General features: G+C 43.9%; 1 protein-coding gene across 1 annotated transcript in view; it reads left to right on the plus strand.

The window, feature by feature from the left end:
* Nucleotides 1-1,348: 1,348 nt before the first annotated feature.
* The window catches only part of NLRP2 (NLR family pyrin domain containing 2), a 39,733-nt gene continuing 21,272 nt past the window's right edge, over nucleotides 1,349-19,809 (plus strand). Inside the window, 8 exon segments of the mRNA XM_025849115.2 lie at nucleotides 1,349-1,628; nucleotides 2,971-2,997; nucleotides 4,936-4,941; nucleotides 5,886-5,960; nucleotides 6,111-6,275; nucleotides 6,278-7,706; nucleotides 16,660-16,839; nucleotides 18,607-18,771. Coding sequence (XP_025704900.2) covers nucleotides 1,349-1,628; nucleotides 2,971-2,997; nucleotides 4,936-4,941; nucleotides 5,886-5,960; nucleotides 6,111-6,275; nucleotides 6,278-7,706; nucleotides 16,660-16,839; nucleotides 18,607-18,771 — 2,327 coding nt within the window.

Genomic DNA, 19,809 nt, shown 5'->3' on the forward strand with positions numbered 1-19,809 from the left:
GGGAGCTGAGTTCCACATCTCTCCCCTACCTCCAAACCCTAGCAGCAGCTCCCTCTCTCCAATAAAGCCTTCCTTACCATCTTCAAGGGTCATGAAAAGTTTCCTTTACCAGCTTCTTGGTGTGGCTCTCCATCTTCCGCATGCAGCAAGAGAAAGTGCTTCTGTGTATGAGTCAGATTATGTGGCATCCCTGCTAGAAACCTCAGATCTGCTTCCTGTTATACCTGGAATCAAATTTTTAAAATCCAAATATAACTAGCCACTGCCTTCATGATCAGAGATCTGACCCTAGGGTATGAGTCCCATCCTGTGTTCATCTGTTTCAATGAGTGCCCATGCTGAACTCCACTCAGTCCCGAGCTTTAATACTCATTCACTCTGCTTAGACTTTACCCCCCACAAAACTCTCACAGCTAGTAGCTCCTTGTCTTCATGTTCTCAATGACCTATTTCCTCTGAGAAAATGTCCATGCTCATGTGATGTAAAATCTGCCTCATTCTGCTTCTGTATCATACTGTCTTCATATTTTTATGTCACTTGTTTGTTTGAATTGATCTGTGAAATGTCTGCTTCTCGCACCCTATACGTGTACCCAAATTGAGTATAAACCCCAAGTGGGTAGGGTTCTTACCCATCTTTGTAACTGTCCCTTTAGTTCTAAAATTGTTCCTGGCACCCAACGGGAAATTTTTTTGAATAAACTAGTGCCCATGGCCGTTTAATGACGTGGGTGATGGCATGCTTGTTTTACGACTGGAAATCTGGCCATAGGACCCTTGACTCAAATGCTCATCTGTTCAATGAATAGAATTTCAAACCCATGTCTGTTCAGGTTGGGAAATAACTCTTTGTAAGCAATGGCAAATTGAAAAAGTGTACCACCCAACTGCTTGGTGAGTCTCTGTTGAGATATTTTCAACTTGAGACCGTTTTGTAGTCAAGGTCCATAAACATACTAAGACAACAACATGTCAGGTTGTTCTAGAGAGCTAAAGTGAGTAGTTCTCGTTAGCTCATTTGTACACCAAATTTACTAAAAATTAACATGATCTGCTAGGTTCAGAAGATGCCTCTGCATGGACTTCCTACCTATCGTCAGGGATTTGCACACTCTCAAAAGAGTCCCAGACTCTCAAAATGGGGTAAGGCAAAAACTAAGGGAGTTTTGTGTGAATTTTTCCTATCTTGGAGAGTTGGTTCCTAAAGCAGCAGGTCAGGAGTGAGAATTGCCCAGTTTCTGGCACAGAAGCAACCAGTATTTAAGACAGGAATACCAATTTGCTGTCTCTTTCATTTCTCTCCTTAATTCTTTAATGCCCAAAGCTTGGATCTCTCATGCAGGGTGAGATGGAACCTTCTGCACAGCTGGGTTTCAGCCTGCAGCCCCTCCTGGAGCAGCTCAGCCAGGATGAGCTGAGCCAGTTCAAGTCTCTGTTGAGGCCCCTTTCCCTGCAAGATGAGTTACAGCACATCCCTGAGACAGAGGTAGAGGAGGCCGATGGGAAGCAACTGGCAGAAATTCTCACCAATCACTGCCCCAGCCACTGGGTAGAGATGGTGACCATCCAGGTCTTTGACAAGATGAACCGAACAGATCTGTCTGAGAGAGCAAAGGATGAGATCAGGGGTAAGTAGAAACGAGCCCACACAGTGTCATAGGAGGAAGGAGGATTAGCCTCCAGGGTTTTACACGTATAGGAATAACATTGAGCCTTGGAGAGGCCACCTGTCCTGAACTCAAATGCTAGACCTTCATAAAGTCTGGTGGCATCTCTCATTCTAGCTATTTCTACTCCATCCAGGTATTGTATACCTTCCCTGGTCTCCTCAGTCTATTTCCCTTCTCTTTTCTAAGACTGTTCCTGGAGTATATTCTGGATCCCATTCTCTTATACATCCAAGATGTTAAATTATTACACACCTTCTGTTTGGTTTTCAGCTCCCACTCATGTTTCCTTCCACACACTCAGAAACCCCTACCTTCCCTTCGATCAGCCGCACTAATAGCATTTGGGGCTGGGTGAGGAGACATATTTTGCATTGCAGGATATTTAGCAGCATCCCTGGGACCCCAGTGCTAGCATTCCAGCACCTCCACCCATTAGATGCTAGGAGCACAGTCCCCTCACTTGCAACAGCCAAAAATGTCTCTAGGCACTGCCAAATGGCCCCTGAGTAGAGAACAGTGTTTTAGGTCAGTGGCTGCCAACTTTCACCATTCTGGGCAATGTCCTCAGAAGCTTAAATACACTGATGTCCAGAACTGGTCACCAGAGACTCTGATTTAGCTAAATGATCTGTGTCTCCCCTAGGTGTGGGGTTCTTGAAAGCTTCTCAGATGATGCCTGTGTGCACCCAAGGTTTTATAATGTCCAGGGCTCTGCTGCCTCACAGAGTGGCCATATGCAGTTAGTACACCCTTGGCACATGGCTGGTTTGATTCAAGCATGCTACAAGGCTAGAATACACATGGGCTTTTAACTGCATGCTTTTATGTACCATCTCATGAGCAACTCTTACACTGACTACACATCTAAGTGTTAGCATTTTAGATACATAAAAATTATGAAAATGAGTTGTACCTCTTTATACCTTTCATAATGTGGCTACTAGAAAATACAAAATTACATAGGTAGCTTGCTTTTGTGACAGGTGTTATATTTGTTTTGGAGAGCACTCTGCTCTAGAGGACCTTTTCTGTCTTCCTCTTTGGCAAGGGTATTCAAAACGGCTCTGCCTTACCTACAATTTTCTTTTTCCTTAAAAAAAAAAAATGACCAGTTTTATTCCAGCAAGGGATCTGTTTTTAGTTTAATGTTCCCTGTCTTCAATGGACAGGTGAGGGTTTTCACCCCTAGCTGGCCTCTGGAGATTATAAATTTGGAAATAGCATGAAGAAACTCTGAGCTTAGCATCTATAAGGGTCTGCTCTGAAAAGTGCGGGTTTCCCCCACCTCCTCCTCTACCAGAAGCAGCTCTGGAGTCTCTTGGAACAAGCCTCTAGCATTAGATAAGCTACCTCATTTACTTTTCATGTGAGATTTTGGAATTCAGGAGCTTGTTTTAATTAGACAAGACACAGTGCTGAGCACTAAGGATGCAAAAAAAGACAAGCTCTCCTCTCTGCTGCCATGCAGGTGCGTGAGGAGTGAGACCTGGGGAGCTCAGGGAGGCGGTATTTATACCAGAAGTCAGGAAGCACACACAGATGCAGGAAAGCGTGAGCTTTCCCTTGGAATCTGGACAAGCTGGATTTTAGACTGACCTGCAGCAAGGGTTGGCCAACCAGGCTCACAAACCAGATCCAACCTGCCATGTGCTTTTGACCTTCCCACAAGCTAAGAAGAGTTCTTATGTTTTTAAATGGTTGGGGGGTGGGACAGAATCAAAAGACCGTCTTATAGCCTATGAAAATCATATGAAACTCAAACTTCATTATTCATAAACGAAGTTTTCTTTGCACACGGCCTACTTATTTGCTTATATGTTGTCTGTGACAGCTTTTGCCCTACAAGGACAGAGATGAGAGGTGTGGCCCGAAAAGCAGGAAATATTTACTGTCTGGCCTTTTGCAGGAGCAAGAAAATTAAGTTTGCTAACCCCAGCCAAAAGGATTTTTGAGTTAGTGATTTTCAACATTCTCTCCCCTCAACATCCCAAATCACCAGGGTCATGGAGATATGCTGGTCTTGGAGCTGCCCAAGACACACTTCTATCCCCTTAATAAACCATTTCTTGGGCAGCCGGGTGGCTCAGTTAAGCATCTTCCTTCAGCTCAAGTCATGATCCCAGGGTCCTGGGATAGAGCCCCTCATCAGGCTCCCTGCTCAGCGGGGATTCTGCTTCTCTCCCCCTCTGCCTGCTGTTCCCCCTGCTTGTGCTCTCTCTCTGTCAAATAAATAAAATTTTTAAATAAACCATTTCTTGTCAAGCTGGACTGGTCAGCCTTTTTCTTCAGTCTTATGGCTCATTGGGCCTTTGGAGATTATTGTGCATACACCTCCCTCCCATGGAACACTCACTGTGTGTTCTCAACTGCATAAGAAGCCACCATAGGAAGCCAGAAGAGGCATGGCAGCCTGAGATCGTGGCCTGACACACTTTAATTTTACCTCCAGTAGCATATTATGGTCCTTTTTATGTCATCGGGGCTTAAGTATGAGACCCAGTTGTCAAACATAAGTCTTCTTGAAGTCCCACTCTCTCCCCAGGTAGAAGTTTCAGTACTAACCTGGTGACAAGTCTATAATGCCCCCTCTTTCCTCAGGCATCACCAGGACTCCAGAACCAAAATGTGCAAACTTAGAAGAAACCCAACAGTGTGCAGAAGAAAAGGAGCCAGGTTGGTCTTAGAACACCCAGGGTTGGAGCAAGCCAAGTGACACATACCCCACCCTGTTGTGTCCTCTCTGCCCCCACCCTTCGGGAGCTCCATCTCCCCAAGCTCATTTTCTCCACTATTTATAATCACCAGTTGTCTCACAGAGAATGCCTTCCTCCCTCACTTAAGAACAAAGCAAGGAAAGGACCATTGGAGAGAACTGGAATTCTTTCAGTTCACAGAAAATTAGTGTACCATATGGAGTTTTTCTTTGATTTTTCAATCTCAGTTGTTCAGACTTTAGTAATCTCAACTCCCGGATGAGAAAGTTGAGATGTGCTGTAGGTGGGTGACTCGCCTCAACAGGCACTGTGGTCCGATTAATGTCAGTGAGTTGCTCAAGTCAGCCTGCTAGTATTTTTTGTTAATGACCCTAGTGAAGTACAATCTATGTATCCATAAATTTCAATCATTTTAAATGTGCTACTACTAACTTTCAATAAATGTACAGAGTTTTGCAACCATCACCACTATCTGATTTTACAACATTTACATCAACCCAAAAAGTTCCCTCATGTCCACATGTGGTCACTCCCTGGTCTCTGTCCCCCAGTTCCAGGTAACCCTTACTTTTTTTTTAAATTTTTTTATTGTTATCTCTATGTTAATCACCATACATTACATCATTAGTTTTTGATGTAGTGTTCCATGATTCATTGTTTGTGCATAAAACCCAGTGCTCCACGCAGAACGTGCCCTCTTTAATACCCATCACCAGGCTAACCCGTCCCCCCACCCCCTTCCCCTCTAGAACCCTCAGTTTGTTTTTCAGAGTCCATCATCTCTCATTGTTCATAACCCTTTATTTTGTCTCTCTAGACTTGCCTTTTCTGGACACATGTGGTCTTTCCTGTCATCTTTCATCACTTAGCATAATGTTTTTGAGGTTTGTCCGTATTATTGCTTGTATCACTGATTCATCCCTTTTTATTACAGAATAATATTCTATTGTGTGGCTATGCCACACTCGATTGTCCGTTCATTGGTGGATGTCTGAATTTTTTCTACTTTGTAACTGTCTTGTATAACGCTGCTATGAACCTTCATGTGCTAGTCTTGGCGTACACACGTTTTCATTTACCTTGGGCAGATACTCAGGAATTGTCTGGCATTCCACACAGGCATGACATGACTTGTTTACTCAGATACTTGAGCAGCTATAATGGATTGGGCTGTATGAAGATCTATCTCCTGATATCCTGGTGCACAGTCTAGTCCAGCGGGAAAGATAGACAAGTAGTTTCAATAGATCACGTTGAGTTTTGGTAGAGCAACTAGAACAAATATTTCTTGTTATGGGTCTACAGAGGAGAGGCAGGTGACTTGCTTTAGAAGGTCATTTACTCTGTTCATCTGTATAAACCCGGCCATTGCACCTCCCAGCACACGATATAGACAGAGATTAGATTCTGCACTCCTTGGAGCCTGCTTTAACACCATATCTCTGGTAAAAGAAATTCACATGTTTTTGTGTCAAGCTCATTTTTAATTTGTTTTTTGTAGCACTTACACATGTACAGGAAGAAGATGTCAGAAACCCAGAAGAAGCAAAGGAAGTTTTGAAAGGAGAAAAGCCAGGTCTGTATCCTATCTTCCTGGGTGAGCTTGGTGTCAGGTAGTTCTTTGTAAACTTCTCTATTGTCTCTTTCCTACTTAACACAAAGTATTTTTTTTTCCTAATGAATAATCAGCTATATCTTTCCTATCCCCCACCTCCTATCACTGAAGGTAAACAGGATAAATATAGAAGTATTTTCAAAGAGAAGGTCCAGCAAATCTGGAAGAAGAACTTTTGCCCTGGAGCCAGTGAAAACATTCACACTGTCACCCAAAGATATGAGACACTGGTCCCATTTTGTAATCCGAAAATGCTTGCAGGGCCATTTCCACACACGGTGGCCCCACCTGCGCCGGGAAGACCACTCTGGCCAAGAAGTGCATGCTGGACTGGACGCAGGACAACCTCGCACAGATCTGCCCCCGCGCCTTCTACCTCAGCTGCAAGGTGCTCAGCCGCAAGGGGACGTGCTCCTTCGCACAGGTGCTGGCCGAGAGCGCCCCAGACCTGCAGGATGCCCTTCCGCAGGTCCTCGCCCAGGCGCAGAAACTCCTGTTCGTCATTGATGCTTTTGAGGAGCTGCGCGTGCCCTCGGGGGTGGGGGCGCTGGTGCACGACCTGTGTGGCGACTGGAGGACGCAGAGACCTGCGCCTGTCCTCCTGGGGAGCTTGCTGAAGAGAAAGCTCTTACCCACGGCCACCCTACTGGTCACCACGCGGCCCGAGGCCCTGAGGGAGCTGCGGTTCCTGGTGGAGCGGCCACTCTTGGTGGAGATGGAAGGGCTCTCAGAACGCGACAGGAGGGCGTATTTCCTGCGACACTTTGGAGAGGAGGCTCGGGCGCTGCGCGCTTTCCACCTGATGAAGAGCAATGCGGCACTGTTCCGCATGGGCGCGGCGCCCGCGGTGTGCTGGATGGTGTGCACCTGCCTGGGGCTGCAGATGGACGAGGCCGAGGACCCCCGCCCCACCTGCCAGACCGCCACGTCGCTGCTGCTGTGCTTTCTCTGCAGTCGGTTCGCACCGGTGCGGGGCAGCTGCCCGGGTCCACACCTCGCGGCTGCGCTGCGCGCCCTGTGCCTGCTGGCCGCCGAGGGCACGTGGGCGCAGACCTCGGTGTTCGATGGACACGACCTGCGCAGGCTGGGCATGGACGAGTCTGACCTGCGCCCTTTCCTGGACACAAGTATCCTCCAGAAGGGCAGAAACTGTGAGGGCTGCTACTGCTTCGTCCACCTGAGCGTCCAGCAGTTCCTGGCCGCTGCGCTCTACGTTCTGGGCAGCGAGGACCACCCAGACGCGGGGAGCCCCGGCTGGAACATTGGGGGTGTGCAGAGGCTGCTGTCCAAGGAAGAAGGACTCAAGAACCCCCAGCTGGCCCCCGTGGGGCGCTTCCTATTCGGCCTCGCCAATGAAAAGAGGGCCAGGGAGCTGGGGACCACGTTTGGCTGCCCGGTGTCCACGGAGGTCAAGCAGGAGCTACTGGAATGCAGAATAAGGTCCGCCGAGAACAGACCCTTCTCCTCGGTGACCGACACGAAGGAGATTTTGTACTGTCTCTATGAATCCCAAGAGGAGCTGCTTGTGAAGGAGGCCATGGCCCAGGTCACGGAAGTGTCCCTGCATTTGCAAGATACCTCGGACATGGTGCACGCAGCATTCTGCCTCACGCATTGTGAAAACTTGCAGAAAATGTGGCTGCGGGTAGAAAAGGGGATGTTCCTGGAGAACGACGCTGCAGGGGAATCAGAGGCTCAGGCTGACGGGTAAGGATCTGCCCTGTTCACTCTGTTAGTGTCGCCCTCTTCAGCCTCATCCCCTGCTGCATTAGGAACAGGGCAGAGTGTCCTGCTCCCTGTGGCTTAGGGTCAGAATTTTCTTCTTGCCAGAATTTCTTCTGCCAGCTTGCCATTCAAGGTGGGGAGCACGAAGCTCAGATTAATAGTGGGGTCTTTGGAACCAGACCTTGTTTTGAGACCTGTCTCCTTTTTTCTTTGAGCAATTTTTGCAGATGGTTCTACCTTATTTCAGTCCTCATGTTGGTTGTCTAGGTTGCCCATTTGTATGGGATTGTCCCATTTTGCATGACAGATGGAAAGGCATTAAAGATGTGAAGTCAGAGGTTGATTCCACAAGGTTTCTGAAAGCTGGCCCCCATCGGTGATCATGGGTACCTGCCTAACACAACTGACACAGTGAAATTACCCCAGTCAGTCATGAGGCTTTTCTATTCTTGATGTAGGCTCAAGTAACATCAGCTCAGCTCATAAAGACTTTCCAAATACTATTTATCACCTGGTGGCTACGTGTAATCTTCCATGTTGAGGATCCTGGTTTCAGAAAATCGTGCTTGAGTGGGATTAGAACTCCAGTCTGCTGGCTTATGAAGTCCTCCTGTCACAACCCAAGACCACTGCTCATGGTCCTGTGTAGGGCCCTCCCCCCTACACACATACTGACATTCATTTTATCAACTTGCCTCTTCCTCAACCCTAGATTATCATCCAAATTCAGTATCTGAAATCCTCATGCATATTCACGGAGCCAGAATAAAATGCCCTCCTGGCTTTCCTGTTGGAGGTGTCTGTTTTACACATTCCCTTAACTTTCCTTCACATTCCTTCCCCATTTAGCAGAGAGCCATGAACTCAAGTCACCCCAAGGGGGCGTTAGGACCATGACAGCTGGGCACGAACATTTCTCCACCTCGCAGATCATCAGGAGTCCACAGACCTTATCCCTTTGTCTGTGTCCGGATTTTGTTTCTTCTCTCATTCAAGCGTTTACACAGGCCCACATGCTGATTTACCTAAATCTTTCTTCTGCAGGAGGGCATCAAAGAGCTGCTTTGAATGAAAATGAGATTGCACGAATAGCCTCCTCTCCCTATCCCATCCAAGATCCCAAGTCAAAATAGTCTCCATTTTTACTTTTTCTTTTTTAACCTTGGTTTGGTTAAAACCAGCAATGGTGCCAACGTTGAAATGACAGGTAATTAACCACAGTTGGGCTGCTTGGTTCTCGGAGCCCCCCATCTGAGAAGAAGGCAACGGATGTCTTTAGGTGTGATTGTGGTCATTCTTATCCAAAACACAAACTGATGCTTTTCATGAACGTTCCTTTCAGGTGCTTTTTGCCACTTTCCTTTCTGCAGGCCCATAGCATTGCTGGTCTGTAACTCCTGGGATGCTTAAATCACAAGATGCTTTCAGTCAGGTCACTTCCTTAGGTAGAAGGGTGGTAAGGAGCCCGTGTCTACGTAATGGCTTGATTATCTTACCTTGATAAGACCATTGCACTAACCCTACACAGCCTCAGATTTCTCTCCCCAGAGCATATAGACCATGCTCTTTGAAAGTCACAAACTAGCTTTATAATGGCTTGTCCTCCTCATGTTGCTTCAAGTTCTACAATGAGGTTGTTAACTTTAAATATGTCTTTCATTGAGGCAAGCACCACTAATAAAACCAAAGGTATAACCTCATCTTAAAACAGCCATGGGCACGGGGCGCCTGCATGGCTCAGTCGTTAACCGTCTGCCTTCAGCTCAGGTCATGATCCCAGGGTCCTGGGATCGAGGCCTGCATCGGGCTCCCCGCTCAGCGGGAAGTCTGCTTCTCCCTCTCCCACTCCCCCTGCTTGTGTTCCCTCTCTTGCTGTCTCTCTCTGTCAAATAAATAAATAATCTTTAAAAAAAAAAAAAAACAGCCATGGGCGCTAGAGGTGACAGAATCTAAGTTCTGTCTGGCTTCTTTTCCTTCCCTTATTTCAAACCACAAAATGTCTACTTTGTGTAGGACTTGCTGTTGAGTCAAATCTACTAATGAAGTTTCTTGCCTTTATAAACTGCTTATTTCTTCTCCCGGCTCTTTTGAAACAGGAAGATATTCACATTGACTCAAATAAAGTTACTCTTCCATTAGTGCCTTTGGAAGAGCAACCCCCAAACATGGTCTTGTGTAGCCTTGCCCATCTGTAGGAGAAAGGACAATTATCCTTCAGAAGACAGAGTGACACGAATGACCAGCCTCATAAGACTTAGAGGCAGAGTGGAATATAAGAAGTCAATTATTCAGATAAATTTTTATGATCTGGAAACCGGATTCCTTGATTTCAAATCAGCTGAGCACGGTTATAGGCTGAGGGATGGAAGATGGTAGGAGGTAACGTAGGTGCTGGGATCTTATTGTCTCACTTTGAGTTCTGTATTAGAACTCTGTCACTATGTGATGATGTACGGTGAGTTAGATACTTTCCTGTGCTTCCATTCCATTACCCTCAAGTAGCCACAGTACCTATCCAGGGTAGTAGGGGTTGTTTTTTTTTTTTTTATTAGTCACCATTCAGTCTATCATTAGTTTTTGATGGAGTGTTCCCTGATTCAATATTTGCGTATAACACCCAGTGCTCATCCCAACATGTGCCCTCCTTAATACCCATCACTGGGCTACCCCATTCCCCACCCCCCCTCCTCTGAAACCCTCAGATTGTTCCCAGAGTCCATAGTCTCTCATGGTTCGTCTCCCCCTCTGATTCTCCCCCCTTCAGTTTTCCCTTCCTTCTCCTAATGTCCTCCTTGCTATTCCTGATGTTCCACAGATAAGTGAAACCATGTGATATTTGACTTTCTCTGCTTGACTTATTTCACGTAGCATAATCTCCTCCAGTTCCATCCATGTTGATACAAATGGTGGGTATTCATCCTTTCTGATGGCTAATATTCCATTGTATATATGAACCACATCTTCTTTATCCATTCTGTTGAAGGCATCTCGGCTCCTTCCACAGTTTGGCTATTGTGGACATTGCTACTATGAACACTGGGGGGCATGTACCCCTTCTTTTTACTACATTCGTATCTTTGGGCTAAAGACCTAGTAGTGCAATTGCTGGGTCATAGGGTAGCTCTATTTTTAATTTTTTGAGGCACCTCCACACTGTTTTCCAAAGTGGCTGTACCAACTTGCACTCCCACCAACAGTGTAAGAGGGTCCCCCTTTCTCCACAAACTCTCCAACATTCGTTGTTTCTTGCCTTGTCAATTTTTGCCATTCTAACTGGTGTAAGGTGGTATCTAAATGTGGTTTTGATTTGAATTTCCCTGATGGCTAATGATGATGAACACTTTTTCATGTGTCAGCCATTTGTATGTCTTCCTCGGAGAAGTGTCTGTTCATGTCTTCTGCCCATTTTTTGACTTGATTATTTGTTTTTTGGGTGTTGAGTTTGAGAAGTTCTTTATAGATCTTGGATACCAGCCCTTTGTCTGTAGTGTCATTTGCAAATATCTCCTCCCATTCTGTGGGTTGCCTCCCTGTTTTGTTGACTGTTTCCTTTGCTGTGCAGAAGTTTTTAACTTGATGAAGTCCCAAAAGTTCATTTTTGCTTTTGTTTCAGTAGCCTTTGGAGATGAATCTTGAAAGAAGTTGCTGTGGCCAGTGTCAAAGAGGTTACTGCCTATCTTCCTCTCCAGGATTTTGATGGATTCCTGCCTCACATTGAGGTCTTTCATCCATTTTGAGTTTATCTTTGTGTATGGTGTTAAAGAATGGTCCAGTTTCATTCTTCTCCATGTGGCTGTCCAATTTTCCCAGCACCATTTATTGAAGAGACTGTCTTTTTTCCATTGCGTATTTTCTCCTGCTTTGTCAAAGATTATTTGACCATAGAGTTGAGGGTCCATATCTGGGCTCTCTATTCTGTTCCATTGGTCTATATGTCTGTTTTTGTGCCAGTACCATGCTGTTTTGGTGATCACAGCTTTGTAATGTAGCTTGAAATCGGGCAACATGATGCCTCCGGCTTTGTTTTTCTTTTTCAACATTTCCTTGGTGATTTGGGATCTTTCCTGATTCCATACAAATTTTAGGATTGTTTGTTCCAGCACTTTGAAAAATGTCATTGGAATTTTGATCAGGATGGCATTGAAGGTATAGATTGCTCTGGGTAGCATAGACATTATAACAATTTTATTCTTCCAATCCATGAGCATGGAATATTTGTCCTTTTTGTGTCTTCCTCAATTTCTTTCATAAGTGTTCTGTAGTTCCTAGAGTATAGATCCTTTACCTCTTTGGTTAGGTTTATTCTGCAGTATCTTATAGTTTTTACTGCTATTGCAAATGGAATCATTTCTCTAATTTCTCTTTCTACAGTTGCATTGTTAGTGTATAAGAAAGCAACTGATTTCTGTGCATTGATTATTGTATCCTGCCACATTACTGAATTGCTGTGTGAGTTCTAGTAATTTGGGGGTGGAGTCTTTTGGGTTTTCCACATAAAGTATCATGTTGTCTGCAAGAAGAGAGAGTTTGACTTCCTCTTTGCCAATTTGAACACCTCTTATTTCTTTTTGTTGTCTGCTGTTGCTAGGACTTCTAGTACTATGTTGAACAATAGTGGCGAGAGTGGGCATTCTTGACGTATTCCTGATCTTAAGGGAAAGGCTCTCAGCTTTTCCCCATTGAGGATGATATTCACTCTGGGATTTTCATAGACGGATTTTATGAAATTGAGGAATGTTCCCTCTATCCCTCTATGCTGAAGAGTTTTAATCAGGAAAGGATGTTGTATTTTGTCAAATGCTTTTTCTGCATCACTTGAGAGGATCATATCGTTCTTGTGTTTTCTTTTATTAATGTGTTCTCTCACATTGATTGATTTGTGAATGTTGAACCACGCTTGCATCCCAGGAATAAATCCCACTTGGTTGTGGTGGATGATCCTTTTAATGTATTATTGGATCCTATTAGCTAGGATTTTGTTGATGATTTTGGTATCCATATTCATTAGAGATATCAGTTTGAAATCCTCCTTTTTGATGGAGTCATTGCCTGGTTTGGGGATTAAGGTAATGCTGGCCTCATAAGATAAGTCTGGAAGCTTTCCTTCTGTTTTTATTTTTTGAAACAGCTTCAGTAGAATAGGTATTATTTCTTCTTTGAATGTTTAGTAGAATTCCCCAGGGAATCCTTCAGGCCCTGGACTCTTGTTTTTTGGAAGGTTTTTGATCACTGCTTCAATCTCGTTACTGGTTATTGGCCTATTCAGGTTGTCAGTTCCTTCCTGTTTCAGTCTTGGGCGTTTTATAGGTTTTCAGAAAGGCATCCATTTCATCCAGATTGCTCAGTTTATTGGCATATAGTTGTTGATAATAATTTCTAATAATTGTTTCTATGTCCTTGGTGTTAGTTGTGATCGCTCCCCTTTCATTCATAATTTTATTAATTTGGGTCCTTTCTCTTTCTTTTGGATAAGTCTGCCAGGGGTTTATTGATCTTATTAATTCTTTCAAAGAACCAGCTTCTAGTTTCATTGATTTGATCTACTGTGTTTCTGGTTTCTAATTCATTGATCTCTGCTCTAATCTTAATTATTTATCTTCTAATGCGTGGCTTAGGCATTGTTTGTTGCTTTTTCTCTAGTTCTTTAAGGTGTAGAGTTAGTTGGTGAATTCGGAATTTTTCTTTTTTTTTTTTTTTTTTTTGAGTGAGGCTTGGATGGCTATGTATTTCCCCCTTAGGACCGCCTTTGCAGTATCCCATAGGTTTTGGACCAATGTGTTTTCGTTCTCATTGGTTTCCATGAATTGTTTAAGTTCTTCTTTGATTTCCTGGTTGACCCAAACATTCTTTAGCAGAGTCGTCTTTAGCTTCCAAGTGTTTGAATTTCTGCCAAATTTTTTCCTGCGATTGAGTTCCAGCATTAAAGCATTATAGTCTGAGGGTATGCAGGGAATAATCTCAGTCTTTTGGTATCAGTTGAGACCTGATTTGTGACCCAGTATGTGGTCTATTCTGGAGAAAGTTCCATGTGAGCTCGAGAAGAATGAGTATTCTGTTGTTATAGGGTGGAATGTTCTGTATATATCTATGAGGTCCATCTGGTCCAGTGTGTCATTCAAAGCTCTTGTTTTTTTGTTGATTTTCTGCTTAGGTGATCTGTCTATTGCTGAGAGTGGAGTACTGAGGTCTCTTAGAGTTAACGTATTATTATCAATATGATTCTTTATTTTGGTTAATAATTGGCTTATGTAGTTGACTGTTCCATGTTGGGGGCATAGATATTTACAATTGTTAGATCTTCTTGTTGGATATACCCTTTAAGAATGATACAGTGTCCTTCTGTGTCTCTAACTACAGTCTTAGCTTAAAATCTAATTTGTCTGATATGAGAATTGCTATCCCAGCTTTCTTTTGAGGTCCGTTGGCATGGAAGATGGATCTCCATCCCTTCACTTTCAGTCTGGATGTATCTTTAGGTTCCAAATGAGTCTCTTGACAGCATGTGGATGGATCCTGTCTTTTTATCCAATCTGCAACCCTGTGCCATTTTATGGGAACATTTAGGACGTTCACGTTGAGAGTGATTATTGAAAGATAGGAATTTATTGTCATCATGTTGCCTGTGAAGTCCTTGTTTCTATAGATTGTCTCTGTAAATTTCTGTTGTATATCACTCTTGGGGTCTTTCTCTTTTATAGAACCCCCCTTAATATTTCTTGCAGGGCTGGCTTAGTGTTCACATATCCTTTCATTTTCTGCCAGTCTTGGAAGCTCTGCATCTCTCCATCCATTCTAAATGACAGCCTTGCCGGATAAAGTATTCTTGACTGCATGTTCTCTTCGTTTAGTACCCTGGTTATGTCTTGCCAGGCCTTTCTGGCTTGCCAGGTCTCTGTGGATAGGTCTGACGTTATTCTGATGTTCCTCCCTCTGTACTGAAGGAATCGCTTCCCCCTAACTGTCCTTAAGATGGTTTCCTTGGTTCTAAGATTTCTAAGAGTTTTACTATTACATGCCGGGGTGTTGGTCTGTTTTCCTTGATCTTGGGAGGGGTCCTCTCTGCCTCTAGGACACAAATGTTTGTTTCATTCCCCAGATTAGGGAAATTCTCAGCTCCAATTTGCTCAGATATATCTTCTAGTCGTCTCTCTCTCTCTCTCCACCCCATCATGTATCCCAATAATTCTGATATTGAAGCATTTCGTGGTGTCACTTATTTCTCTAATTCTGTTTTCATGGATTTTGAGCTGTTTCTCCCAAGCCTCCTCTTCTTCATTCTTTTCTATCAATTGGTCTTCTAGATCACTAATTCATTCTTCTGTCTCATTTACCCTAGCTGTTAGAGTATCAATATTAGATTGGATCTCATTGATAGCATTTTTAAGTTCTGCCAGTTCAGCTTTCATTTCTGCCCTTAGAGACTCTATGTTGCCATTAATCGATTTCTCCATTCTAGCTATTGTAGCTATTCTAGCTTCACAACTGCTACTCTGAATTCCATTTCCGACATCCTGGTTATATCTGTATCCTTTTGTAAATCAGTGGCAGAAGTCATAGTCTCTGAGTCTTTCCTATCTTGGGGGTTCCTCCTCTTAGTCATTCTGTTGAGGGGTGGTTGAGGGAATGTACAGAGTCCAAATTATTGACCACAACCCAAGCAAGATGCACCTGTCTTATAGGGACCTTAGGGTTGTCAGCCTCTTGTTCTCCCAGCCACAGTCTTCTGTGGGAGGGGCCTGCCACACTGTTACTCAGGCAACCCTATTTGGGCAGGGTTGCCCTGCCCCCTGTGGCAGGAGATGGGCTCAGCAAACACCAGTTTTGGGGGGCTTTTGTTCTCTGGCGGCTTTCCCTGGTGGCTTTCCACGTCTCTTCTGAGAGAGCAGAAGAGACCATTTCCAACCCTCTGCCTCAGAACAGAGAGATCACAGTTCTTCAGTGAGCACTCCAGGCCACACTATCTCCATTTCTGTCTATGCTGCTAAAAAACAGCATCCTGGGTTGTGCACCCCTCAGCAGCACTCCCAGTCCTCACCTCCAGGTCAGGGCACGTGTCTGCCCTTTGTGCTTCTAAAACCACCAGCCACCCCCAGTTCACACGTGCAGCTCTGCCACTCCAGGTTTCAGTCCAGGGGCCTGCCCTAAAGTCCTTTCCCCACTGCTACCGGTCTGCAAGTCTGTGCCCTGTCCCCAGCGCAGGAGGCTTTCACACACCGGTGGTGCAGGATCCCAATGGCTCCCTCCCCCTTCTGTTTATCTTCCATTATCTCCCTGTGGAATCACGGCTCCCTGCTTCATACCTCAAAACAACCATCTGCGATATTCTGTTTGTAGAGATCCAGATATATCTTCTTACATCTCAGGCTGATTTCGTGGGTGGTCATAGTGGTCTGGTGAATATCCAGCTCAATTCAGGGGACCAGTTGGAATAGGGTCGCCTACTCCTCCACCATCTTTTCCCAAGTCCCTCAAATACATAAAAAAATCTTTAAAAAAAAGACGTTTGAGTTCTTTCTCCAGTGATATGTCTTGTGATGAGTTGTCTGATAGTGATGCTAAGTGATTAAATCATCTGACTTTCAGAGCTACACTTATTTATTAGGGCTATATGCCCAGAGAAACCTCCCCCGAAATATCTTCACAGTGATGGACAAATGTTAGTTTTCTCTCCAGCAATATTTGGTGAATTCCCTCCTTTGCCTCTTTTTTTTTTTAAGATTTTATTTATTTATTTATTTGAGAGAGAGAGAGAGAGAATGAGAGATAGAAAGCACGAGAGGGAAGAGGGTCAGAGGGAGAAGCAGACTCCCTGCTGAGCAGGAAGCCTGATGTGGGACTCCATCCCAGGACTCCAGGATCATGACCTGAGCCAAAGGCAGTCACTTTACCAACTGAGCCACCCAGGCACCCTCCATCCTTTGCCTCTTCCCAGTAGGTTCCAGAATGATCAATATGTGTTTCCTTTCTGGATGGATCTTTTTTCCGTGTTCAACTCAAACAAGAATCTGGTATTTCTAGACATCAGCCAGTATTTCTAGACATTCCTTAGTACCTCATCAGTGAAGCTTCTTTGTGAAAAAATGGACTCTGCTACCCATAATCTTCAGAAAGTGGTGTAAGTAGAAGCTAATCCCAGGATTAAAACCCCTAGGGCATAACCACGTTCCTTACATTTTTAATATTGGAGCAATATTTGAATTCCTTTCCCAAAGTCCAGCTGGGTACTCAAGACATAATTGAGACGGTTCATACCTTACATTTGTCTACTGAATCATATAAAGTCACTTTTTTCCAATTTTTTATTGTGGTATAACCTAAAACTTAACATCTTAACCATTCTTAAGTTCACGATTATGCATTTTTAAATGTATAATTATGCAACCACCACCACCATCCATCTCCAGAACTCTTCATTTTACAAAACTGAAACCCTGTCCCCATTAAACAATAATTCCCCATGATCCCTTCTCCCCAGCCCTTGGCAACCACCATTTCACTTTTTCTTATAAAGTAATTTTAATGCAATGTGAAATATGATTTGGCTGTCCATGAAACACCGTGATGAACATCCAGATCCTGGGGGCAGCTTTAATACCATTAAGACAACCATAGGGCTGTGTGTAAACAGGATTTCTCGACCTCTGCAGACACTGGGGTTGGGCTAGATAATTCTTTGTTGTGGGGGCCTGTCCTGTGCATCATAGGATTTTTAGCCCTAGCCCTGGCCTCTACCTTCCAGATGCCAGTGGCACCCACACATGCCCAGTTGTGACAACCTAAAATGTCTCCAGACATTGCCAGGTGTCCCAGGGGGTACAAAATCACCCCTGACTGGGAGCACTGTTGAAGAGATGGTGTCGATGTGCTGAGACAGGCCTGTGACCTGGGCTGGGTATGTCTGAATATGATCCAAAAATCTGTGTAGTTGAATGAAGTTGGGAAGAATTGATGGGGCTCAGAAGTACCGGAAAAAGGTAATTACACAAGTTAAATACTCGTAATCAGAATACAGTGTGCTCATGTTCACCTATGACAGCACCTCAGGGTCTTCCTGTGGGGCTCACCTGTGCTGCTCATGTGCTGGAAAAGTCCTGGAAGGTTACACATGGGCAGACTGTGGGGGAGGTTTAGGGAAGGAGAGCAAACATGATTTAGTCAGCAAAATGGGCTTTGGTACCAGCAAGACCCTCTCCAGATGCAGGTGTCCTCTTTCACAGGTTTCTTTCTCAATGTAAAGAAAGAAGGAGCTCTTCTGCCACTTAGGGTTATACCAGCCATGTGATCCTGATTCTACATGCAAGATGTTGAGCAGGACATAGTGCTCCTGAAATGTGCCCATTGGTAACACTTCAGGGGAAGAAGCTACTACCCTTCCTTATCTCTTTCAAAAAGTCACAGAACAGCCTTTGTCTGAAACGACTGTTGATGACCAACTTCCCCTTTGCAAAAGTCTGAGATGACTAAAGAAACTGGGGCTTCCGATAGTTTCTAAAATTAGATGTTAAGCTGTACAAAGTTTCAGTTAATGCAAAATGAGTTCTGGAGATGTAACTGTGCACCAATGTGACAACAGTTAACAATACTGCGTTGTATACTTGAAATTTGCTAAGAGACTTGATCTCAAGTGTTCTCACCACAAAAAAAAAAAGAAATAGTGATTATGTGAATTATAGGTATGTTCACTAGCTTGATTGTGGTGATGATTTCACAAGGTAGGAGTATATTGAAACATTAAGTTTTATACCTTAATATATATAGTTTTTTTTACCACACCTCAGTGGAGGTGAAAAATATGAACGTTTCCCATGTTTAAACCTGTTGCGGCCCTTTGTTCCCATGTATATAGAAATGCAAGATTTCACCTCTCTTGTCATTTCCCTAGCCTCAAAAATATTTTCCCAGCAGATGCTTATTAGAACTTCTGCCTTGTTTTTGGTGGTCATGAGACTCTCACGCATTTGACCCTTCAAGGAAATAACCAGAATGCTATGCTCCCCATATTGTGTGAGATCTTAAGACACCCAAAATGTAATCTGCAATACCTAAGGTATATCCCACCATCACTGAAAACTCCCAGCATGTGCACAGAGCTGCCACAAGCCTATATAGCAACTCTATAAATTAGGGGGAGAAATCCCTTATTCTGATTAGAAACAGTCCTACTCAGGGCACATGGCCCAGAACAGAAAATGGGCTGGAGTTTAGTTTCCACTTGTATTGATCATTGAACAACCTGAACAACTATCCATAAAAGTCCAAAGAAATGCTCAGAAACTGGATACAGTCCTTTCTCAGAGAGAATTTGTTCATGGTTTATGTTTCTCCTATGTCATGATTCAGAATACCAGATTCTGTCCAGATTCATCTGTCCAGGTAAGGATGCTTTGAGAGCATCAGGTTTTCCCTTTCTTGGTAGTCCTCTGGGTTGAGAGATCTCACCTTGGGATGTACTCCATGTGATTTCTCTGTGAGGATTTTCATTAATCATCATGGGGTTCCATTGATCCTCACTTGTCCACTTTTGAGTAGCAATAGGAACATAGTTTAAGGTGATCTGTTGGTCTCAGATTGTGGTTCTGCCTCTACTGCTATGATTTTGGGCTATTTAACTAGGTCTTATCCCCATCAATAGGATGGAGTAATGCACATCTCATAAGGATTTGAGGACTGAATGAAACCAAGTCCAAGCACACATGTATTCATTGTTGCATTATTGATAGTAGCCGCTGTCATAATTGACTGTTACCAATGACCTTCTTTTCTTTTCCCTGTGAGGATTCACCAGGACAAGTGTGAAATTTGAAGATTGGGGGTATTAACTTGTTTCTCAAGGAGTAAATGGATACCCAAAATGGAAGGAGGAGACTCCATATAAATTTGTTTTATTTTATGGGAAGCCATTAAATATTCTACTTTGTGTTCCAATGCCCAAGTTAATTTTGGTTCCTCTATTATAGGTTAGACTCTAAGAGAAGAAAGTGTTATTGAATTTTACTTAAGTTTAGTTATATGGTACATAGTCCACTTAGCACTTCATGTGAATTATCAACTTTAATAAACACTCAACATGAGTGTATGACTTGTT

Source organism: Callorhinus ursinus, unplaced genomic scaffold, assembly GCF_003265705.2.
Source record: "Callorhinus ursinus isolate GAN/ISIS: 27379988/994484 unplaced genomic scaffold, GSC_fseal_2.0 scaffold106, whole genome shotgun sequence".
Classification (NCBI taxonomy): domain Eukaryota; kingdom Metazoa; phylum Chordata; class Mammalia; order Carnivora; family Otariidae; genus Callorhinus; species Callorhinus ursinus.